At 42.3% G+C, this 21,631-nt stretch overlaps 1 protein-coding gene across 1 annotated transcript in view; it reads right to left on the reverse strand.

Moving 5' to 3' along the window:
* Window positions 1-13,992: 13,992 nt before the first annotated feature.
* LOC146057556 (von Willebrand factor A domain-containing protein 8-like) overlaps window positions 13,993-21,631 on the reverse strand; it is a 132,625-nt gene continuing 124,986 nt past the window's right edge. The window contains exons 8-10 of the mRNA XM_083168924.1: window positions 17,974-18,072; window positions 16,388-16,626; window positions 13,993-14,400 (exon numbers count right to left, since the gene is read on the reverse strand). Coding sequence (XP_083025050.1) covers window positions 14,292-14,400; window positions 16,388-16,626; window positions 17,974-18,072 — 447 coding nt within the window. The 3' untranslated portion in view covers window positions 13,993-14,291. The remainder of the gene's footprint in view (window positions 14,401-16,387; window positions 16,627-17,973; window positions 18,073-21,631) is intronic.

Genomic DNA, 21,631 nt, shown 5'->3' on the forward strand with positions numbered 1-21,631 from the left:
AAAACTGCACCTCTCTCTGCGAAAATATTTGACATAATTTGTCTGCAGAAAATGTGAGGTGTCAGTCTGTTAACATCAATAAAGTGTAAAAATATAACTCAAAATATACACATTAATCTGAGAGATTCAGAGAAAAAACAAGATCCGATACATAAGGATCCATTACATAACAGAAATTCGCAACATTGAAGCAAATAATATCTCTTCCTCAAAACTGAGCAGGAAGAAAAGTGCTATTATAAAGCATATAAGAGGCATATAGGGATAAAAAGAACCCTACAATAATTTTGGTTGGAGAGCAGGGGTCATTGATATTTTAAACTATATTTCTTTCTTTATCTTTCTATATTTTAAATATTTCACCTTTTAATGAATAAAAATAAAAGTTAAATCTTAAGAATAAATATTGTGATTGTCAGTGCACTTACAATATACTTACTTTTCTTGTAAAAATGTGTGTCTTGGCTTAAGTAGTAGGTGGCACCTCCTTTTGAAAAATAGAGGGGAATTTCCCCAAGGATTTCTCATATTGGAGGAGATAGGACAATCTCATAAATATAAGAGACTGGTGCGGGAATCTTTCTTTTTGTGTGTACATGTCTAAGTTAGTCTGGGCTGACTTGTGCCGTTCCGGTCTGTGAACTGGGTGGGCAGCTGTGATGACTCACCTCCATAATGCCCCCCCCCCCTGCGAGCACCACAGCAACTACAGTATGCAAGTCGTGAAGATGCCCACACAGGAGCCCTGGGCATGCGCATATGCGAATGCACAGGACAGAAATATCGGTCTCCGGTGCAAATGCGTTAGAATCAGGCTCCATATATATTGGTCCATGTAACTAAATGCCTTTCTGCCATTTCATCTTATATGTCATCTCACCACCTCAAACTTATTATCTCCATAACAGAATTGATTATATTTCTACTGACCAATTGTAATCCATGCTCTCATTGTCTCCCACATTGATTATTGCAATAATCGTTTTACTGGTCTTATCAAGAAGAGACTCTCACCACTACAATCCATTCTGAATGCAGCTGCGAGGCTGATATTCCTTACTAGATGTTCCCCGGCTGTGGATCCACTCAGTCAGTCCCTCCATTGATTACCTGTATACCTACAATGTAAACTAGGTTGACTTATGCATAAGGCTATTAACTAAACTATACCAACATAAATCTCTTCACTTATCTCAAAATATCTCCCAACCCAACCTCTTTGCTCTTCACAAGATCTAAGTCTCATCCACACTAATTATTTGCTCCCATTCACAACTGCAGGACTTTCTTCCAGTTGCACCCACTCTGTGAAATGCCCTCCCTTGCACAATAAGATACTCCTCTAGTCTCCAAAACTTCACACGTTCCCTGAAAGCTCACCTCTCAAGGCAAGCACATCAAATTCCAGAACCGCTTGCATAACTTTCATAAACTTTCCTATACAATTACATGTCCACTGTACAGTACAAACTTATCCTCAACCTCGCTCTTACGTTTCCATATTCCTGACCCCTGGCCAACATTGCTGGGTGACCATATGATACAGCTCACTAAGAACCTTCTGTAATAAAACCTATCCTTGTGTATCAATGCCTATTTCCTCATAGATTGTAAGCTTGCAAGCAGGGCCTTCTTACCTCCATGACACTCTATAAAACACAGATTAGTTTTATCACTGTTGTTCCAATTGTAAAATGCAACGGAATTTGCTGCGCTTTAATGAATAAATGATTCCAAATAAGTAATTGGGAAAATAATTATTAAGGGTTGAAGCTTAAACAACAAAAAGCTAAACCAAAGTAGGCTGGGACAAAAATCTAATTATGTAACAAATTTCCATGTATAATCTGATTGCGTTGGTTTGCGTTCTTGTTATGTAAACTGCATTCCTCACAACTTCATGAAGGATTTTTGTCGATTGAGAGATTAAACCCTAACCACACACACTTGTGCTTTCCATATTTAATCCTTTTCATTGAATACTAAGCTCTCTTTGTCTGAAAAACTGTGGTTTCATACGTGATTATTTGTATTAACTTGTTTATGAAGCAAAATAACTCTTTGCTTGTTCTATGAAAAATCATTTATGTAATAGCAGGGTTGCCTACCCTCCGGGAATGCCCCCTGGAAAGGTGGGCCCGAAAAATTGGGTCCCCCTCCTGGCTCCTCGGAAAGGTGGGCAACCCTCCTGGAATCTGGGGGACCCCTGCTCTGCCCCCTGATCGCGGCTTCCTCTGCCTGACCGCGGCTTTAAAATAACCCTATCTGCTGATCTCCGATGAGGGGGTGGGGCTAAAGTGGCATTAGCGTAATTTTAGCCCCGCCCCCTCCACGGAAATCGGCAAATTGGGCCATTTACCATCATGGGGGCTTAATGACGTAACATTCAAGCCCCGCTCCCTGAGAGGAGACTACAAAAGTCGGCAACCCTGTGTAATAGTGAGCTTGGCACACAAATGGTCAACACATTTTTTGTTGTTGTTGTTGTTGTTGTTTTGCCCTAAACCTACAATCTGCTTTATTTACTATTCATGAGAAAGAGCCATTCCCGAAGAGCCACAAGCCCGTGAGATGGTCAGATAACAGACCATTTTTATGTCGACCTTTTGAACCTGTCAACCTTTTCTGCCTGTCGCCCTTAACCCTTTGAGTGCCAACACCTCTGTGAGAGATGTTCAAAATATCCGCTAAAAATACCAGCGTCGCTCACATTTTTTATATAAATTGAAAAAGAAAAACTTGTATAAAAAAAGATTATATTTCCTATTCAGGTTTTATTTATTTATTAACAGTTTGTTATATAGCGCACACCTATTCCGCAGCGCTCTACAGAGAATATTTTCAACATTCACATCAGTCCCTGCCCCAGTGGAGCTTACAATCTAGATTCCCTACCACATGTACATGAACACTCGTTCACTCTAGGGTTAGTTTTTTGTTAGGAGCCAAATAACCTACCAGTACAGTATATTTTTGGATTGTGGGAGGAAACCGGAGTACCCGGAGTAAACCCACGCAAGCACAGGGAGAATATACATTCTTTGCACAGTTAAAGCCATGGTGGGAATCGAACCCATGACCTCAGCGCTACGAGTCAGTAATGCTAACCATTACACCGTCCGTACTGCCCTTAGGTTGAGTATCCCTTATCCACTGAATTATTATTATTTTTTTTTTGGTAAGACCACTACTGGGGACATCTGTACCAGCACTACTAAGGATATTATATGTAACTGGCACTACTGAGGATATGATATGTAACTGGCACTACTGGGGACAAGATATGTAACTGGCACTACTGGGGACATGATATGTAACTTGCACTACATATTTGCAAGACAATGATTTAATGGCATTTAAATTCAGTGCCTGAGATAGTGCACAAATTTTGTTTCATATTTTGAAACCTTGTTTTATGCACAAATCAAATATATTTGTGTGTATTTCATGTGTTTGATGTGTTCGTACAACATAAATGCAAGATACCTCAAGATACATCATTGAAATATAAAAGGGTACTTGTGTAATATCTGGGCACCCAACTTTTTGATTGTATGCGATTTTAGCCAAAACGATGCGATTTTTCCATAGGAATCACTGTTAAATTGTCCCAAATGGCCCCCAGGCCCCCCAAAATGCCCCCCAGGCCCCCACCATCAATGCTATCCCGAAGCGTGGCGAGCGCAGCGGTACGCGTCCTCCGACCTTTTCATACCCCCACTATCCACGTCGGCGTGGAGTTGATTTTATATAGTGTGGCGAGCGCAGCAAGCCACCGAGCCCGAAGCGTGGTGAGCCCCGCGAGGGGACGCGTAATACCTGTGAAGTAATGCGCATCCGCTCGCCTTGCCACACTATATAGAATCAACTCCACGCCGACGTGGATAGTGGGGGTATGAAAAGGTCGGAGGACGCGTACCGCTGCGCTCGCCACGCTTCGGGATGGCGTTGATGGTGGGGTGGCGATAACAATGAGGGGGCATACAAACAATGGGGGGGGGGGGCTGGGGGGCATTTCACATTGACCCTAATGGTCTCAGGGATCATTTGGGACCATTTAACATTGGTTCCTATGGGAAAATCGCATCACATCGCATGCAATTTGGGCTAAAATCGCATTGCATCGCATCTGATTGTATGCCTTAAGTTAAGGCATACGATCAAAAAATGGGGCGCCCAGATATTACACAAGTACCTATAAAAGTATTCTGAAATAGGGAATAATCCGTTATCCAAAATTCTTCTGGTCCCGAGCATTTTGAATACGGGATACTCAGCCTGTATAGGGTAAACATTACAGGTCATTATGATTAATACAAATGTTTGCTTGGTAATCTTCCCACCTATTATGACAAATTCACTTGGCACTCAAAGGGTTAAGCACTGCCAACCTTTCCTCTGCCAGTCTTCTTGTAGCAACAGGGATCCTCACATTAGCCCTATGGATCCTTGTATTAGACCCGCATATCCTCGCATTAGTCCTATGATCCTGGTATTAGCTATACATATGCTTACATTAGCCCTATGAATCCTGGCATTGGGTTGGGATTAGTGTGTCGACCTAATGATGGTCGACAGTCATTAGGTTGACACCGTTGGGTCAACATACTGCAAGGTCGACAGGTGTCTTGGTCGCCATGGCACAAGGTCGACAGGTGTCTAGGTCAACATATGCATTAGGTCGACATGGGTTAGGTAGACAATCAAAAGGTTGACATGGTTTTTTCCACCAGTGGATGGTAGGGCATGAAATACCGCCTGTCGGCACATGTCGGCTCAAAAAACAGTGAAAAACCCCAGGTTGACCTAACCCATGTCGACATAGCACATGTGTCGACCTAGACACCTGTCGACCTTGTCTCATGTCAACCTATACACCTGTCGACCTTGACTCATGTCGACCTATACACCTGTCGACCTTGAGCCATGTAGACCTTGACACCTGTTGACCTTGCAGTATGTTGACCCAACAGTGTCAACCATCATTAGGTCCACCAACCGACTGTATCCCCCTGGCATTAGCCCTATGGATCCTCATATTAGACATACATAGGCTTACATTAGCCTGACATATGATCGCCTTAGCACACCTGTGTAATATATAAAACAATGTTGAGGCTACATTATCTGTACACAAATAGAATAAACACAACAAAGTACAATGATTTAAAAAATATATATATTTTAAGCTCTGCAATCTAATATCCAAGCAGGGCCGGTGCTAGGGTGTGTGGCGCCCTCCTGCGAAATATAAATTTGCGCCCTTGAAACAGCAACAAAAAGAACTTGATCTTACAAGAAGCATGGCCACACAAAAGTAAAAAATTTTCATATTACACCACACAGTAGCGCAATCTAATTCACAATACATCACACAGTAGTCTACCTTATTCACATTATGACACACATTAGTAACCCTTCATGTTAAGCTACACAGTAATAATCCTTATACACAATGCCCACAGTAGTAGGGCCGCTTACTTTAATTTGTGTGGGCCCACACAGCGTTGTTTAAGTTGTGTAGTCACAGTGTTGCATGTGGACTAAATGCCGCCCGCAGGGATGCCCACAGCCCTTGCCCGCCATACATTCGCAGCCTTTAGGGGGTGGACCAAATCATTCGATGGTTGCCGACCCATCGAATAATTTGGTGCGTACACGCAAAAGAAAGGCACTCTCAGGTGCCTTAGCTTTGCGTGCGCCCAGTACGAGGACATGGCGGCTGCCCGCCCCAGACAGCCGCAACACTGGTGCATGCAAATCGGACAGCGAACTTGCAGTTCGCCATGTCCGTTCGCACCCGACATCTGCACTTGCGCAGAAATGCACATGTGCAGATGCCAAACATCGCTCCCCGTGTGAATGTGTGGGGGAGCAAAGGGATCAGAATAAGGCCAATGTGTAAGCAACCCACTAATTACACACAAAATATCAATATAAAGATTACAAAAAAAAAACAAATAAACAAATAAATAAAAAATAATTAAAAATAAACAAACAATAATAAAATACCAAAACTCCCACCTATATCCTAAATCAATTAATATAAGCAAATATATAATAAATAAATATATATATATATATATATATATATATATATATATATTTATTGTATTAAAAAGAGGGGTTGTAGTGCTGGATATACGTATTGTGTATACAAAGTAACATGGGTGCCTACCTGAGTGCACCCAGGCTGAGGGCAAGAAGCGGTCAAAGGTTTTTGTTCCTGGGAGGGAGGAAGCGCGCTCAGCGCACCATCACAGATAGGGAGGGAGAAAGGTGCCGGAGGCCGGGCCGGGACACTGTGTAGGAAGTGGGTGGGAGGGAAAGAGGCTGCTGCTCACACGGGAGTCGGGACCATAGGCGCAGGGAGGAAGAATACTTGTGTATGCGCTGCTGCGGCCAGTGACAGGGGAGCCGCTCTACAAGCTGCCGCCTGCGCTGTTAGTGTCAAACAAGTTGACAGGCGCAGCGCAGGCAATAGCAGAAGCGCACAGCATCAGGGTCAAGGTCAGCAAGGTAGGGAGCGCCTCTCCAGCCAGGCGCCTCCCTGCCTTGCAGGCTTTGCTGAGCGGCTAGCGCCGGCCCTGTATCCAAGCAGTATATATAGATTTTGCCAAGCTGAAAAATGTGAATAACTGAGGATATATTTCATGACCTCTGAAACAAGAGAATCTTTAGCTATTTATAAAGTTGGGTGCAACTAAATGGTTAAGAGAGACGTCACAACAAAACACGTAAAAGTGATGAACACCTGGGGTGAGATTTAATAGGATGAGAGATTCAGAAAGTTTTTTTTAATTATTATTTACACTGCAAAATCAAACTGGTTTTGCAGTGTAAATGATTGCCGCTTTAAAAAAACTGGAGGTTTCTTACCAAATCTCTCACTTTCTGATTCTCTCATCCTATTAAATCTCACCCCTAGTGTAGTGTGTAGTAATTTTCGCCGGTTCCCCCTATACTCACAGTGCTGCTCAGGATAACAGCACAGCAGCACACCTGACAGAGGAAGGACCCACCGCTGCTTACTCTTCTGTCCCAGTAAGTCAAATGATGCACTTTTAGGTTTTTAATGAAAAATCTACTATGATAGTTTTCTTAAAATGTAGTGGCAGCTTGAACATTCTGTAACGAGTAGGAAGAGTTACATTACTTTTTTGTGGTTGCTAAATAAAACTGCAGTGGGAATTCAGGTTAATGTTGAACATTTTATTTTATTTTTATCTGTAAGTTTAAATTGTAGGGCTAGCACTCATTATAGGAGTATAATGTGGGATACACACCACGACGACCTGCTCACGATGCACATTGTGAGTGGGTCGTCAGTGTTTCTTCAGACCCGCTCACGATGATGCGGGGGGGGGGGGGGCATGACCCGCTCACGATGTGCACCGTGAGCGGGTCCGATCCAATGGCGACCAGCACCCGGCTGTATGGTCGTTCTTCAGATCCTACCTGCTGCAGGTAGGATCTGAATAACGACCGACCGACCTGCGGGACCGCGCATCGGATCAGTATCGGTCCACACCAGGACAGAAAAGGGCCCAATCACCACACAATCTACATCCAATTGTTCAGAATGCAATGCAATGCGATCAAAAGACAGTACAAAAAGTATGTGCAGCACATACTTTTTGTACTGTGCGATGAGATGCAGCAGGAGCGCGCATCTCATCGCATACATCGCACCGGGAAAATCGGTGCGTGTATGGGCACCTTTACACATATATTGTCCCTGATTCATATTACACTACATAGTAGTGCCCCTTATTATTAAGTTTAAGACACAGTATTGGCACCTATTCATGTTACATCACACAGTAGTGTTCCTTATTCACATTATTCTTCATAGTACTCCTTATACATGCTATGCCACACAGTAGTGTCTCATACAGTGCCCACGATACTAGTGCCCCATACACATAATGTCCACAGCACTGCTGCTTATACACATAATGCTGTAGTGCCCCTTATACATATCTCTGCCTTTGTCACTCCAGCAGCTCCATACCATGTGACCCTCCACTCCAGCAGCTCCCCTGCCTCCTTGTGTCAGCCCCCTCTCACATTGTCTTCAGCAGGCATAAAGTCTGCTGCTCTAATGCTGTGTATACACGGTGAGATTTGACATTAGATTCTGACTATATAGTCAAAATCGCAAGCAGATCGCATAGATTCTTAACCTTGCGATCCCGAAGCACGCTTCTGTGACAGCACAAATCGAAACCCAGATAGACAGGGCAGCAATGTACCTCACCATCATTTTAAGCATAAACTACTCATAAAGGTGAGCACATTCTCACAGACTAGTACAGAACAGGCCAACCTGTGGCTCTCCAGATGTTGTGAAACTACAAATCCCAGCATACCTTGCCACAGTTTTAACACTCCCTTATAGCAAAACTGTGGCAAGGGATGATGGGATTTGTAGTTTGACAACATCTGGAGAGCCACAGGTTGGCCAGGCTGGTCACTAGCATATCCACATCTTATTATCTGACAGACATCCCTATGAAGCCCAGGCAAGGCTCTGATAGCTTACTTATGGGGCCTGATTCTGATTGACTCCGTAAACTGCAAAGCTCGTAGACCTTGTGATGCTGCCCTGCTGAATACACCCCCCCCAGCTGCCAGTACCCCTAGCAACCATGCGAGGGTATGTGTTATGAAAACATGTGCCCGCAGCAGGAAAACTCATTTGATGGCCGCCGACCATCAAATGATTTCTCCTGGGCTCGCAAATATACGTCCGGGATGATGACACTGTCACACTACTAGGACCTTGATAAAGACCCCTTGGCGTGTAGAAACGCGTTGGTCGGTGGGCCGCGGACAGAGAGTGACAGCATCTTGCACAAGTGCGGGCATTCACCATCAGGAGCCAGGAGACGTGTATATCACCCGGGTATCATTTAATCCCGTGCTCTGTTTGAACTGTGTTATCCTTCCAGTTCACATGCCCTCTGGTAATTTGCCGCTATCTACCCTATACCACAGCTATGTGGATGTGATGAATGTTATTGCATTTTTTTAAGATTGATGTTTTATATTGTTGATTAAACTGTACTTCACTATCATCTTTCTATTTTATTCTGGTTATCTATGTGCCATTGGAAAAGATTATCCATCATAAGAATTGATTCAACTAAGTGAAATCTTAGAACTTTTTCTATGCATGTCTAGTTCTGGGGAAGCTTCACATTCTTAAGGCCCCCATACATAGAGCCGACTTGTCCTAAGGACAAGTCGGACCCTATTCTCCTCCGAGCCGCCCGGCAGCTCCCCGGGAGGCTCACCTACGATGAGGACTTTGATGTGCCATTTTTTACATGTGATAAATCGCATGCGATTTATCACATGTAAAAAAAATATCAGGGAGCTGCAGGGCGGTGAGGAGCAGTGGGGGCGGGCGGCAGAGGCGGAAGAAGCAGTGGGGCAGTAGCGCGTTACCAGATTGGGGCGGGCGGCGGTGACCATCAATGACAGTGTCACTCTCCACTGTCCAGCGCTAGCGGGCGGGCAGCCGCGGCTATTACATCTTTAAAATAACGTGTCAAATGACTCTCCGGCTTTTGATTGGCTGAGATAGAGCACTCTCAGCCAATCAGCGGCCGCGAAGGGAGGCCACTGATTGGCTGAGAGTGCTCTATCTCAGCCAATCATTAGCCGGGCAGTCATTTGACACGTTATTTTAAAGATGTAATAGCCGCGGCTGCCCGACCGCTAGCGCTGGACAGTGGAGAGTGACACTGTCACTGATGGTCACCGCCGCCCGCCCCAATCTGGTAACGCGCTGCTGCCCCACTGCTTCTTCCTCCCCAGCCGCCCGCCCCCACTGCTCCTCACCGCCCTGACTGACCTACATCGCATGTTCCGCCGGTCCGACCCCTGGGGCCGGGTCCGATACGCACGGGACCGCGCATCGGACCCGACACCATGTCATGAAGAACCGATTTGGGCCGATTTATCGGGCCGATTGATCGCAATCAGCCGAAATCGGTCCAAATCGGGTTGATGTATGCCCACCTTTAGAATTTGCCTGCTCAGCGGCTATTGAAGCGCACTCTCAGCCAAATACACTGTCTTTCTTTGTACACCTCTTCTCTTGCACTTCGATTCCATTACAAATCTCTTACTCAGCCAATCTATAACCGCATCTCTTCTCACTCATAATCGTTCATCTCACCAATGACAAACTGCCCCTAATAACTTGCAGACAACTCATTTTCTTTAATACATCTTAACTGTATTTACTGTATGTACTGTGTGCTGCTGATTGTTACCTATGCTCTGTTGTAGTTTCTCAGATGTAATGTTTAGTTCTGTGTACCCTGTATTGTTCTAATGTGTGCTATATGTACAGTACTGCCAACTACTTATGGTGCCTTATAAATAAAATGTAATAATAATAGTCCCTCTCCCCTCCACTGGCAGGCCATCAACTCTGCAAGGCTCAGTGACTAGACCAGGCATGTCCAACCTGCGGCCCTCCAGATGTGCTAAAACTACACATCCCAGCATGCCTTGCCACAATTTGGCTATTAGGGAATGCTAGAATGATGGCAATGCATGCTGGGATGTGTAGTTTTAGCACATCTGGAGGGCCGCAGGTTGGACATGCCTGGACTAGACCAATGCTATCTAACTGCACCCGACAGGAGCAGACTCCTCCTCAACTGAGTTACAGAAGCAACTGGTGAGTAACACAAGATTCCACAGCTAGATATCTTACCTGCCATATCACCATCATTTTAAAAACATGCCCTTTTGAGTGGTCACACCCCTTCAGAGCGCAATGCAGTACACAAATTTCTATACCCCAACTTCGACCACTGAATAAGGGCTAATTATATGGATATATACACCCTGTTCAAAATAATTTAATGTGCATCAATATTATTATGTGCAAACCGATTGTCTATGCTAAATACATTTTACCATTGATCTTCATGTGTACATGAGCTGCATGAGAATCATTTCCCTTCCTAAACAAAGATTACATTGTGCTGTGTAAAATTCCCTTAGCATACAAGAGGTGGCCTCCAGGTAACAGTGTCTACCACGTGTGCTGTGCAGACGCTGATTAACAGATACAAATGTCTAGTCTCACATTACCCCCTAGCCAGAACAGTCAGCTATTCCTCACTCAGCCCTATTGTTACTGTACATGTACTACCGTCATGATAAAAATAAGAATACCCATAGAATAGAAAATTGCCATTCATGAATATGCTCTCTCGCTCTCTCTCTCTCTCTCTCTCTCTCTCTCTCTCTCTCTCTCTCTCTCTCTCTCTCTCTCTCTCTCTCTATATATATATATATATATATATATATATATATATATATATATATATATATATAAATTATCATAAGTAATGGGCCCCATACATCAGCAATCACAATTTATGGATTTTTATATATAGGGATATTTTGGCCAGATAAATGGATTTTACAATCTATCTGACTTTGCCCACACATTACAGATTTATTTCAGTGATCGGCAGATTTTTGCATCTTCATATCTGGAAATTGCCCAATCGATTGCTGTTCATAATGTAAATAGATGAAGAAGACGAATTGGGAATGCCCACACATATAAAAAAGATCTGCAGATAATACCAGATTATTAAACATGTTTAAAAACCTGATTAAGCAATCGATTGGCGATTTTGATTGGGATTGCCAAAAGGGGGAGCCTACACATCTAAAATTAATTGTGGCAATCATCTCCATATCTTAAAATTGTCACAATTAATTGCTGATGTATGGGGCCCTTAATACTAGATGCAATGACATTTCATGCCAAGAAAAATATTGTGTCATGTCATAGAAAAGTAGACTTGCCAGGCAAGACTACATAGTATAAATTTTATGTCAAAAAGTGAAAGTTGAAAAGCAGTAGAGAAATCGAAGAGTACAGATTGAATAGGACAAATCAAATCGAAAACAAGATCTCACCCTGTGTACACACTATGATCCGTATTGATGCATAGTCAATTTTAAACCTCGATTTTTAAACAATGTGCAATTCGTCAGAAGTGTAGAACTTAATCTTTAAAATGGTACCTCATTTACCAATTTTGGTTTAGGATGAAGGGAGACAAAGGGATTGTAATTTTCGCACAGGCCATCTAATAGGTAATATTTATTTTTCCTTAAATTGTATGCATACCTCATGAGGAGCTCTTCCCCTCTTATTATAGAAAAAGGGATATGGGTCTCTGGGCGACCGGTCTGCAGAGACAGGGAAGGACATAGAGGCCTCTGCTGCAATCCCCACTGTTGGCTGCACCTGAGTTCCGGAAGGTAAGCAGCCTTTCTTCCCGCTGCCATTGTATGCCCCAACTCTTAGTCCCCATCCGCGGCTTTGCCAGCAGGGATGTGGCACGAGCCTACGGTTCTCTGGCTTATACAGAGGTCCGTGTCACTCATCCTGCTGAAGCTTCATGTAGCTCCAGTGTTCTGGTGCTGGACGGAGTGCTGGGTCAGCGGCCGGCATCCGAATGGGGCCTTATGTTGCATGCGCGCATCCTGAAGCGAGGCTGAGCTGCAGGAGCTCTAAGTCGCTGAGCAGGCACTGTTTGATCTTTCAGGTGGGGGGTACAGAGAATGATACTGTGACGTGAGTTACCCAGGCTGGATAATCACACTCAGCATTGCTTACATAACACAGGTGCCAGCAAAAATTAGCGACCCCCCCAAAGTAATTTACCTGAAATTTGTGTAGCCTCATATCATTTGAGGTTCCAATTGTAATGCCACAAAGCCAGGGCAGCCAAAGTGATAACCAAGGTCATCTAGGTGTGGTATATTAGGTGACAGACAGTTCCAAAAAGTCAATACACATTTCTCCTGAGCAAATGGACCCATAATTATTGTGGCGCTGTGCTTGCCATGCACTTTACCATACAAAAATCTGAGTGCATATGAATGGTAAATTATGAAAAAGTACAAAATATAAGAAAAAAAAAATCCCAAAAGCTCATGGTTATGGTTATGTGTTGACCATAGCCATATCAAACTTTTGTCCATGTGAACCATATTCACGTCCCCCTATTATCTGGATACCAGGCCACATTATTAGTTGCATATTAAGTATGCAAATTTGCTGTTATACTGTCATTTATTTTAATTTCAAATAGCATTGCTTGACGTGTTCTAAAATACAAATTCTGTCACTGGTTATCATGGTAAGTATAGGAGTGTTGAGCCTCGATAACCTGCACACAAATGCAGACACAGTGTCAAGTACGCACAGAATATAGGCATGCCACATATCATTGTATGCGACTATATCTGCATACAAATATGTTATAGTGTTTGGCAGGAAACACTGTAGCATAACATTTATTATGCAGATACAGTTGCAAGTACACATTGAATATAGGCATGCCATATATTTGTTTAATCAACAGAAGCTGCTTGTGCATCCGATTGCAGCTTGTAGAATTGTTAAGGTTGGAAATAATTATAAAACTAGTTGTTGCAAACATGTTGTATATGTGCTACTTGTAATTGATTTTGAACAATGGCAAATACTAGTCACCCAAAAAGAAGCAGCTTTAATCATGTCTAACTTTACGGAACTGTTTTGCGCCCAAATTTCTAGCTCGGGCTCCGTTACATCGGCCGAGTCGTATGTTTAACATGGGCAAAAGATCTTGATCCTTCTTTATACCATTCGCTCTTATGCAGAGCTGAAAACATCAGATTTTTAGTGAACTCGGATGCTATCACATTGGGCGTTTTCACAAAAATCGGACCAAAATGGCCTTCCATTACCATCCAGACCTTTGCATTTTAGGACAGGTAGTACTAGCCGATGAAGGTCAGCTCAGGGCCATGCAACTTACCACACACATACCTTGCTAAATGTGAGGGGGCATATTGACCTGTCTAACCATTAGGACACAACTTACTTTCATTTAATCTTTTAATCATTTTATAGTAAAATAATGGAACATCAAATTGTTAAAAAAACAACTGAAATTGTTAAATAATCTGAGGTTTATCGCCATTTAGTCAAATGAAATATAATAAAACTAACACGGTATTTACCACAGCAGCAATGCAGTCTTGATTAAACTGCGCTTATTAAATAATTAAAATGATGGCATCTGATAATCTGAAACTCTGCAGTTAGACAAATAAAAACATATGGATGCCAAATTGTGCAATGCAGTTACAATATTTACACATGGAAATAAAATTATTATAATCATAATATTAATTTTTTTCAGAAGTTGAGCTGTTTCCTCCACAGAGTGGTATGTTGCCTTCATTCAGCACTAAGCATTTGACAGCAAAGTAGATGTGAATATTTGTTTCAGGATCTGCGGAATCTGTTTGGTATCCATAGCAACAAAAGATCGTCCTGCTGGAAGTGTCCTCTGGAGTCTGCGGGCACAGGCAAAGGAAGAGGGAATTAGCAATGCAAATCTTTGTACTATGGGAAGGAAGAAGAGAAAGGCTTTCACTTGTGGATAACTAATAAGATAGATGCTATTCATTTGCCCGGTGTATAAAGTTAATGAATAGAGCCTGGACGGATGTAATAACACAAGCTGGTGTGACCAGGGAGGAAGCACAAGGACAAGACTACACTGTTACACACACTTGGATTTATCCTTTACACACGCTTCTTCAAGACAGCATCTCTTACAATGCTTTACCCGACTTCACCCAATTATAAGACCATGCCCAGAACAATTCCCCAATGTTATTGTCCCCAGCAGTCCTGGCCACAATATATAGAATACATATATACAGGTAAGCTATGTAGTGGCATACTAACCATCATTTCAACTGAAACTTGCGGAACTGAACAGCCAAGTCAACGAAACTCGGGGCATGGCCTCACCCTAGGTAGGCAGTAGGGGGCATGGATGTATGATCATGGCCACACACCCACTATTCTGTGCCCAGATTACCAGCACTGATTAGTATTGGGGCATGTGGTCAATTTAAATAAAACTAGGACAGAAAATTCTCTTTTTAAAAATGAATATAGTTAATAAAAATGTAAGCCAACTTCAGTGATCATGGCAGAAACAGAAAGTCTTGTACAGTATTTATTCCATAAAAAGCAGCTTCGAAGCACCAGAGAAGGAATAAAGAGTTGCATAATTTTAATTATTATTAGAAACATACACGTTGGATCAGAAATGACAACTTTGTGCAGTGTGTTCTGTTTGGCAGTGGTTTCCTTTGAAACCACTGTGGACTAGAAGCAATAATTCATAGTCACTTAATGGTGTTTTCATTTAATGTAATGTAAGTGGAGGAGAAAGTTGTAGGGAAGTAAAAGGAGGAAGATATAACATAATTGCGAAATGTGGTGTTTTCTTTAAAGTTGACTGGTTCTTTATTCTGAATATTGTCTATTTGAGGTGTTTTCCATATTGTCTGTTATGTGTTCATATGTGTTGTCAAGATATATGTGGGAGTGTGATGTGATTGTGTTTTTGTGTTTTATATTTTTGTTTGTGTATTTCAGTTAAAGTCCATCTGGAATGACATCAAAATCCTCCATAGCCCAAATGGATTATATTCCTGCCAATCAATTGTTGCCTAGCAAAATAAATAAATTAGCTGTTTCGGCAATCACACCTGTCTCAGTCCAGTTGTTTTTTTAGGATGGGCTTTCCAGTGGGTTTAAAAAAAACAGCTTGATACTGTAAATCTATTCTTTCTATTGGCTAAAACATAATTGGTCCTGTGATAATCAATTCTGTTCTATTCTAAGTGTGCTTTCTTAGTGGTTTTGTGTCCACTCAGTCAATTTAGGCCATTGTTTTTAATTGCCAGGATTATATATTCTTAATGCACCTGTTACATTGCTTTCACTAGCAAATATGAAGTAATGGGTGCCTTTTATGACCTTGGAAAACTTCTTTTTTTTTGAGGCCCAGGTCGTTATAATTATCATTAAAGGAAAATGAGTCAAAGTACTGTAAAAGCATACTTGGCTACGCTCTCAGAACTGCAGGGAGACCCAAGGCCCTCCGGGAAAGTGGGCAAGCCTCCTGTATCTACCTTCACCCCTGCCACCAAGCCTGCTTAACAAATAAAGTGGGTGGACCAGCAGGTAGCTGATGATGCAATTCATGCTGAATTGTCTCATCACACTGTACAATGCTGGCAATCTCGGTATTGCATAGGGGTCGCATGGCTACACGGACGCGAACGCGCAACCATGTTACCAACCAAAACCTGTGAACCGCCCCCTCTCTGCCTGTTATATCTTTTACATCTGTGCAAACCTGGCTGCCCCCAGCTCTGAGTAAAGGTTGTGTCCCATGTTTTATAGTCATTTTTATAATGGCTTTTGACAGTTCAATGAATAAAATTCTCGTCCCGGTCAAATTAGAAAATCTAAGCTCACCTTTCAGCTTGATCTCCTAAAGATCCAATAAAAATAGCAAAAGCATTGACTTGTGGATTAGTTGTCAAGGCTTGAGCAAACCGTGCTGGTGGTATGCCATAGCGTTCTAAGTTGGCATCACTCAACACTATGACAAAATATTCATCTGCATCCTCCTTGGCTATCTCCTGAATTGCATGTTCTGTGGCCTCCAACGTGTAGTCTCCACTCATACAGAACTGGGAGTGGGCATGCATAGTCTGCAGAAAGGCACAGAAAAGGTTAGCCGCACAAAGAAAACAACATTGTGTACATAGGGCTGCATCCAACTATAACTCTAAAGCTATCCTCCATAGGACCAGTCTGGTCATTAGGGTAACTGGGGGTTCCACATAAGCTTCAAACCTATGGTTGTCCTAACTGTATGTTTGGCACAAAAAAAGCATAGGGATGATGTCTAAAAAAAAAAATGTCATACATGTCTACTATATATTTAAATACTATGCAAATGGGATGTATTCAATGATTTCTGAGAGCTGTGACATCGAGCGGTGCTGCCTGCTCGCTGTCTCAGCTCACAGGGTCCCCTGACCCCCTGCACACACCATTTCCCCCCTCGCTCGGTTTTTGGAGCGAGTGGGAAACGGCATATGCGGCCGCTAACACAGCGAGGCTCGTGGCTAAATCCAGCGGGCTCCCTGCATTAGCTGCGAGCTTCACTGTTTGGGGGAATCCTTGCTGTCATCTGACAGAGAGGATTTCCCTGAATAGGGTGAGCGGCCGGCATTGGGGGTTAAACTGCAAGGATCGCTTGTTTTCAGCATTCCACGACGTTTAACCCCCTTGCCGGCCGCATTGAATACACCCCAATATATATATATATATATATATCGGAAGTGAAAAAGGGCACTCACCATTTTAAAAGCAATTTTTGTATTTTATTCCATCACAATGAAAAAAGCTGACGTACCATCGACGTGACGTGACGTTTCGGTCTTGTGAAAGACCATCATCAGGATTCCATACAGCTTATAAACAGCAACTGTCAGACAAGCAACCTGGCATCCATCCCTGGGGAGGACACCACATTGGTGTCCTCCCCAGGGATGGGTGCCAGGATGCTTGTCTGACAGTTGCTGTTTATAAGCTGTATGGAATCCTGATGATGGTCTTTCACAAGACCGAAACGTCACGTCACGTCGATGGTACGTCAGCTTTTTTCATTGTGATGGAATAAAATACAAAAATTGCTTTTAAAATGGTGAGTGCCCTTTTTCACTTCCGATATACCTTGATGTTTAGTCATCTGTAGGAGCACCTCCCTCATCTATGACGCAATATATGAGTGCGGACTTTATCGAAAATTATATATATATATATATATATATATATATATATATATATATATATATATATATACTATACAAAAATATCACAGATGTTGCAGAGCCACACATGTACATAACATACTATTAGGCACTATGCTGTCCATTTTTACGGCCTCTTGCAACAATATGACTGAACCCAATTACTTGAGACCCGATTCCTGGCCATAATTTCACAACAACCAAAATGTCAAAAACATATAACTATTCCAGGATTTTTACCTTAAGAACTTCCAATCTTTGCTTATTGTTCCTGGGGATCTTGTCACATCTGATCAGTTCAATGCTGCAGCCATCCCCCGAGTGCCCTGATACATCATACTGGTATGGAAATAAATAATAAAAATGTAACATAGGTATAAAGCTTTAGTACAACACAGGACACTTAAACATAAAGCAAGGGCTATAACGGTTGTTCTAGTAACGTTATGTGTATGACGCACACGCAGCATACCACGGGGGAAAGGAACATACTTTTTATTATTGCGTGCAGACTTTGTTGATAATTAAATACACTTTGCACTAATGCCAACACATTTTCTACATTGCATATAGTAATGTAAATGCACAGTTATGTTATTTCTGTAAATTCTTCTCCATTTATCAAACCGTTTGAATAAAACTACATATCTTCAGATTACGAGATCTTAATGTTTACATATCTATCATCTGATTGGACATTACCGGCTCTGCATTCCCTCACACTCATGTGCTCTCGTGCTGAACTAACACTTGCTGTTTAGCAGCTTGTTCTAAACAATCGTTTCTCACTGTCAACACGGAGGTGATTAAAATATCCTTCAATTGGACAAATGTATGCAACTAAATCTACCTACGTAAAGTCACACACATGCTGTTAAAGTTTGGTTAGGCTCAAGTTTAAAGCCGAAATATGTTATATTCATTGGGCTTGTTATGATTAACTTCATCTAAACTCTCCATAAAGAAATACTGTATAATAATGTTACAGGCTTGCAGTGTGTCCCTGTGGGCCCTTGTCACCCTTTCCTGTGCTTCTGTGAGTTTCACAGTTAAGATGCTGACGACTGTCATGTTAGAGGCTAATACAAAGTGTAGGGGGTACCAAAACGATGATAAAGACACTGAATGCATGACACATGTGCAGTGTTTTAGTTGCCCACTACACACTGGCACCCAGGCCCCCACCTATGGTTACCTAGTATATTGGTGAAACTGGACATACAGTATATTTTTTTCATTACATTATGAAACCACTAGACTTTTTTTCCAAAAATCTATTAAAGCATATGAAAACTATAAAGGGCACGCAATATAATTTTCCTTTATATGTAACATTTACTGGAAAGGTTTGTGTGGGACAGATGGGGAAAAGTCAGTAAAAATGAACATCAGGACTGTGGTAGAGTCATGTAAGTTATAGGAGGGCAATTTCATGTCTACATAGCGCATTACTGAGGATAGCCCAACAAAGATATTAGAACATTATATTGTGGTTTTATATGAACCAAATTGCCATCGGAGAAATTGTTATTGTTATTGTATGTCCTCATGCACATGTGTTATAAATCCTGTAGTGCTGACAATACAATATAAAATAAATAAAGAGACAAATGAGGTATAGCGATCAACCAGTTAGTCTAGTCCAGTGGTCTCCAACCTGTAGCTCATGGTCATAATTTGGGTAGCTCACCTAGCTGCAGTATTGCGCAGACAGTTAGGAAGAATTGATCCAGGGTCAGTGTCCTACAACAGACAGGTGGCTGCATTGGAGACCCACAAATATCACCACCACCAGTGGGAGACAGTGGCACAGCTGACACTCCACAGTGGAGGTAAGTGGGAAGGTTGGATCCCTCACAGCAGGGGAATGCAAAAGAAGCCCATAGCTTCTACGGGCAATGCTAGTTTTAAAATCGCGTTGCCCACTGCATCCAAGTCCCAGAACGTATCGTATTCCGGGCTTGGTGCATATGGGGGCTGCAGCCAGACCTCCAAATATGGCTTTTTTTTAGTAGGTTTGACAGAATTAATTTTCAAGTAGAACACTGAAACAACAATCTAAATGTACATAAAATGAAAAGCTAATCCTGTGATATTTCCTTAGTCAATTTTGATTAAATTATTTGTTTAAGTTTTCAATACACACTTAGAGACATAGAATTTGAAAGCAGATAAGAACCATTTGGCCCATCTAGTCTGCCCCTTTTTTTAACCTTCAGGTAATCTCAACCCTTTTTAATCCTCAATATTCATATGCCTATCCCAAGCATGTTTAAATTGTTCTGCTGTCTTACAATTTAAACATGCTTGGGATAGGCATATGAATATCCTTACACACAGGGCGACACTGGCCTCCGTGCTGAGCGACTTGCTAAGCACAGATTGTGGCACACACGCGATGCACCCACGATGCGTGCTGAGCGATCTGTGCTGATCGGGGGTTTGCCTATTATTTATAGGCAAAACCCTGCTATCTAGGAGGATAGACAGTGCATACATCTATCTATCACTGCGGGCAACAGCGACTTACAGGACCGCACATTGCCATCACACCAGGCCATACACACGGAGCCATCCATGCTTCATTTCTAAGCTATCTAGTCAGATTGCTTAGAAATAGGGATAAAATCACCCGTGTGTCTGCCCCTTCACTCTGTTCTTCACGTTGGAATGAATACAAGGATTTAAATGGCAACATTTATTCAAAATAAGTCTATGAAGGTATGTGCAATGCAAATCCACAATTCCGCTGTGACATCTTGAGTAATGTGGCTGTAGGATAAGAGCTAATCTGTTCCAATGAACAAGTAGGCTTAAAACCATTACATAAGTATTTAGATGATTGTGCGTACTTAGTAATAATGGGATATTAGTATATTAAACCTGAGCATGATTTAGCTCATGCAATGGGCATAAATGAAAATCCTTGTTTTTATAGTATAATAATAGCTTATACTGTATGGATTCTTTATATCAGGGCTGGCCAAACCGGTCCTCGAGCTCTACCAACATTCCACTTTCCCAAATCACCTAGCTGCTGCACAGCTGCAGTCATTACTAACTGTCACATTTTCAAACATGCTGCATTCATTCCTACTATAAATTCACAGGTTGCCTAAAAACATGAACTGTTGGTAGGTCTGAGGACAAGTTTGGACACCCCTGATCTAAATCATTACATTCCACTGTTTACTAATCCAGATTTAAATATTTAAAACACACATACAGTTACTGGAATGACTATTGAGGGTACAGGGGATGCAAATGCTATGGGGCCAGGACTTTTATATGATTTACTATCCAGTTCATTACCCCACTATCCACTAGGGCGTGGAGTTGATTTTATATAGTGCGAAGTGTGGCGAGCGCAGCGAGGCCCACGAGGGGACACGGAATGTATTCACAGCGACTCACGATATCGCATGCCATTTGCATGCAATTCCGTGGAATACATTCCGTGCCCGCTCGCTGCGCTCGCCACACTATATAAAATCAACTCCACGCCCTAGTGGGGTAATGAACTGGATAGTAAATCGCATGCCATATCGCATGTCAAATTGCATCGCCGTGAAACTACACAAGTACCTCATCTTCTTTTCTCTCTCTCCCTCTTTCCTGTTTTCCGCTTTCCCTTCTCTCAATACCGACTTTCTCTACCTCTCTCTCTTCCTGACACTCTCACTCTCTTTCTTTCTCTTCCTCCCCCTGATATTCCCTCTCTCACTTCTGTTTGCTTACCATTCTCGCTCTTGCTCATCCCCATGTCTTTTTCTTACACCTGTTCTTGCTCCTCTTTTACTCTAATTCTCTCTTTTCTGAAAATCTCTGTATCCCTGACCACTCTTTGCTCGTGCTGCACCCTTCAGTGGAACACACTCCCTCGCTCCATTAGACTCTC

This window comes from Crinia signifera, chromosome 2, assembly GCF_055691185.1.
Source record: "Crinia signifera chromosome 2, ASM5569118v1, whole genome shotgun sequence".
Classification (NCBI taxonomy): Eukaryota; Metazoa; Chordata; class Amphibia; order Anura; family Myobatrachidae; genus Crinia; species Crinia signifera.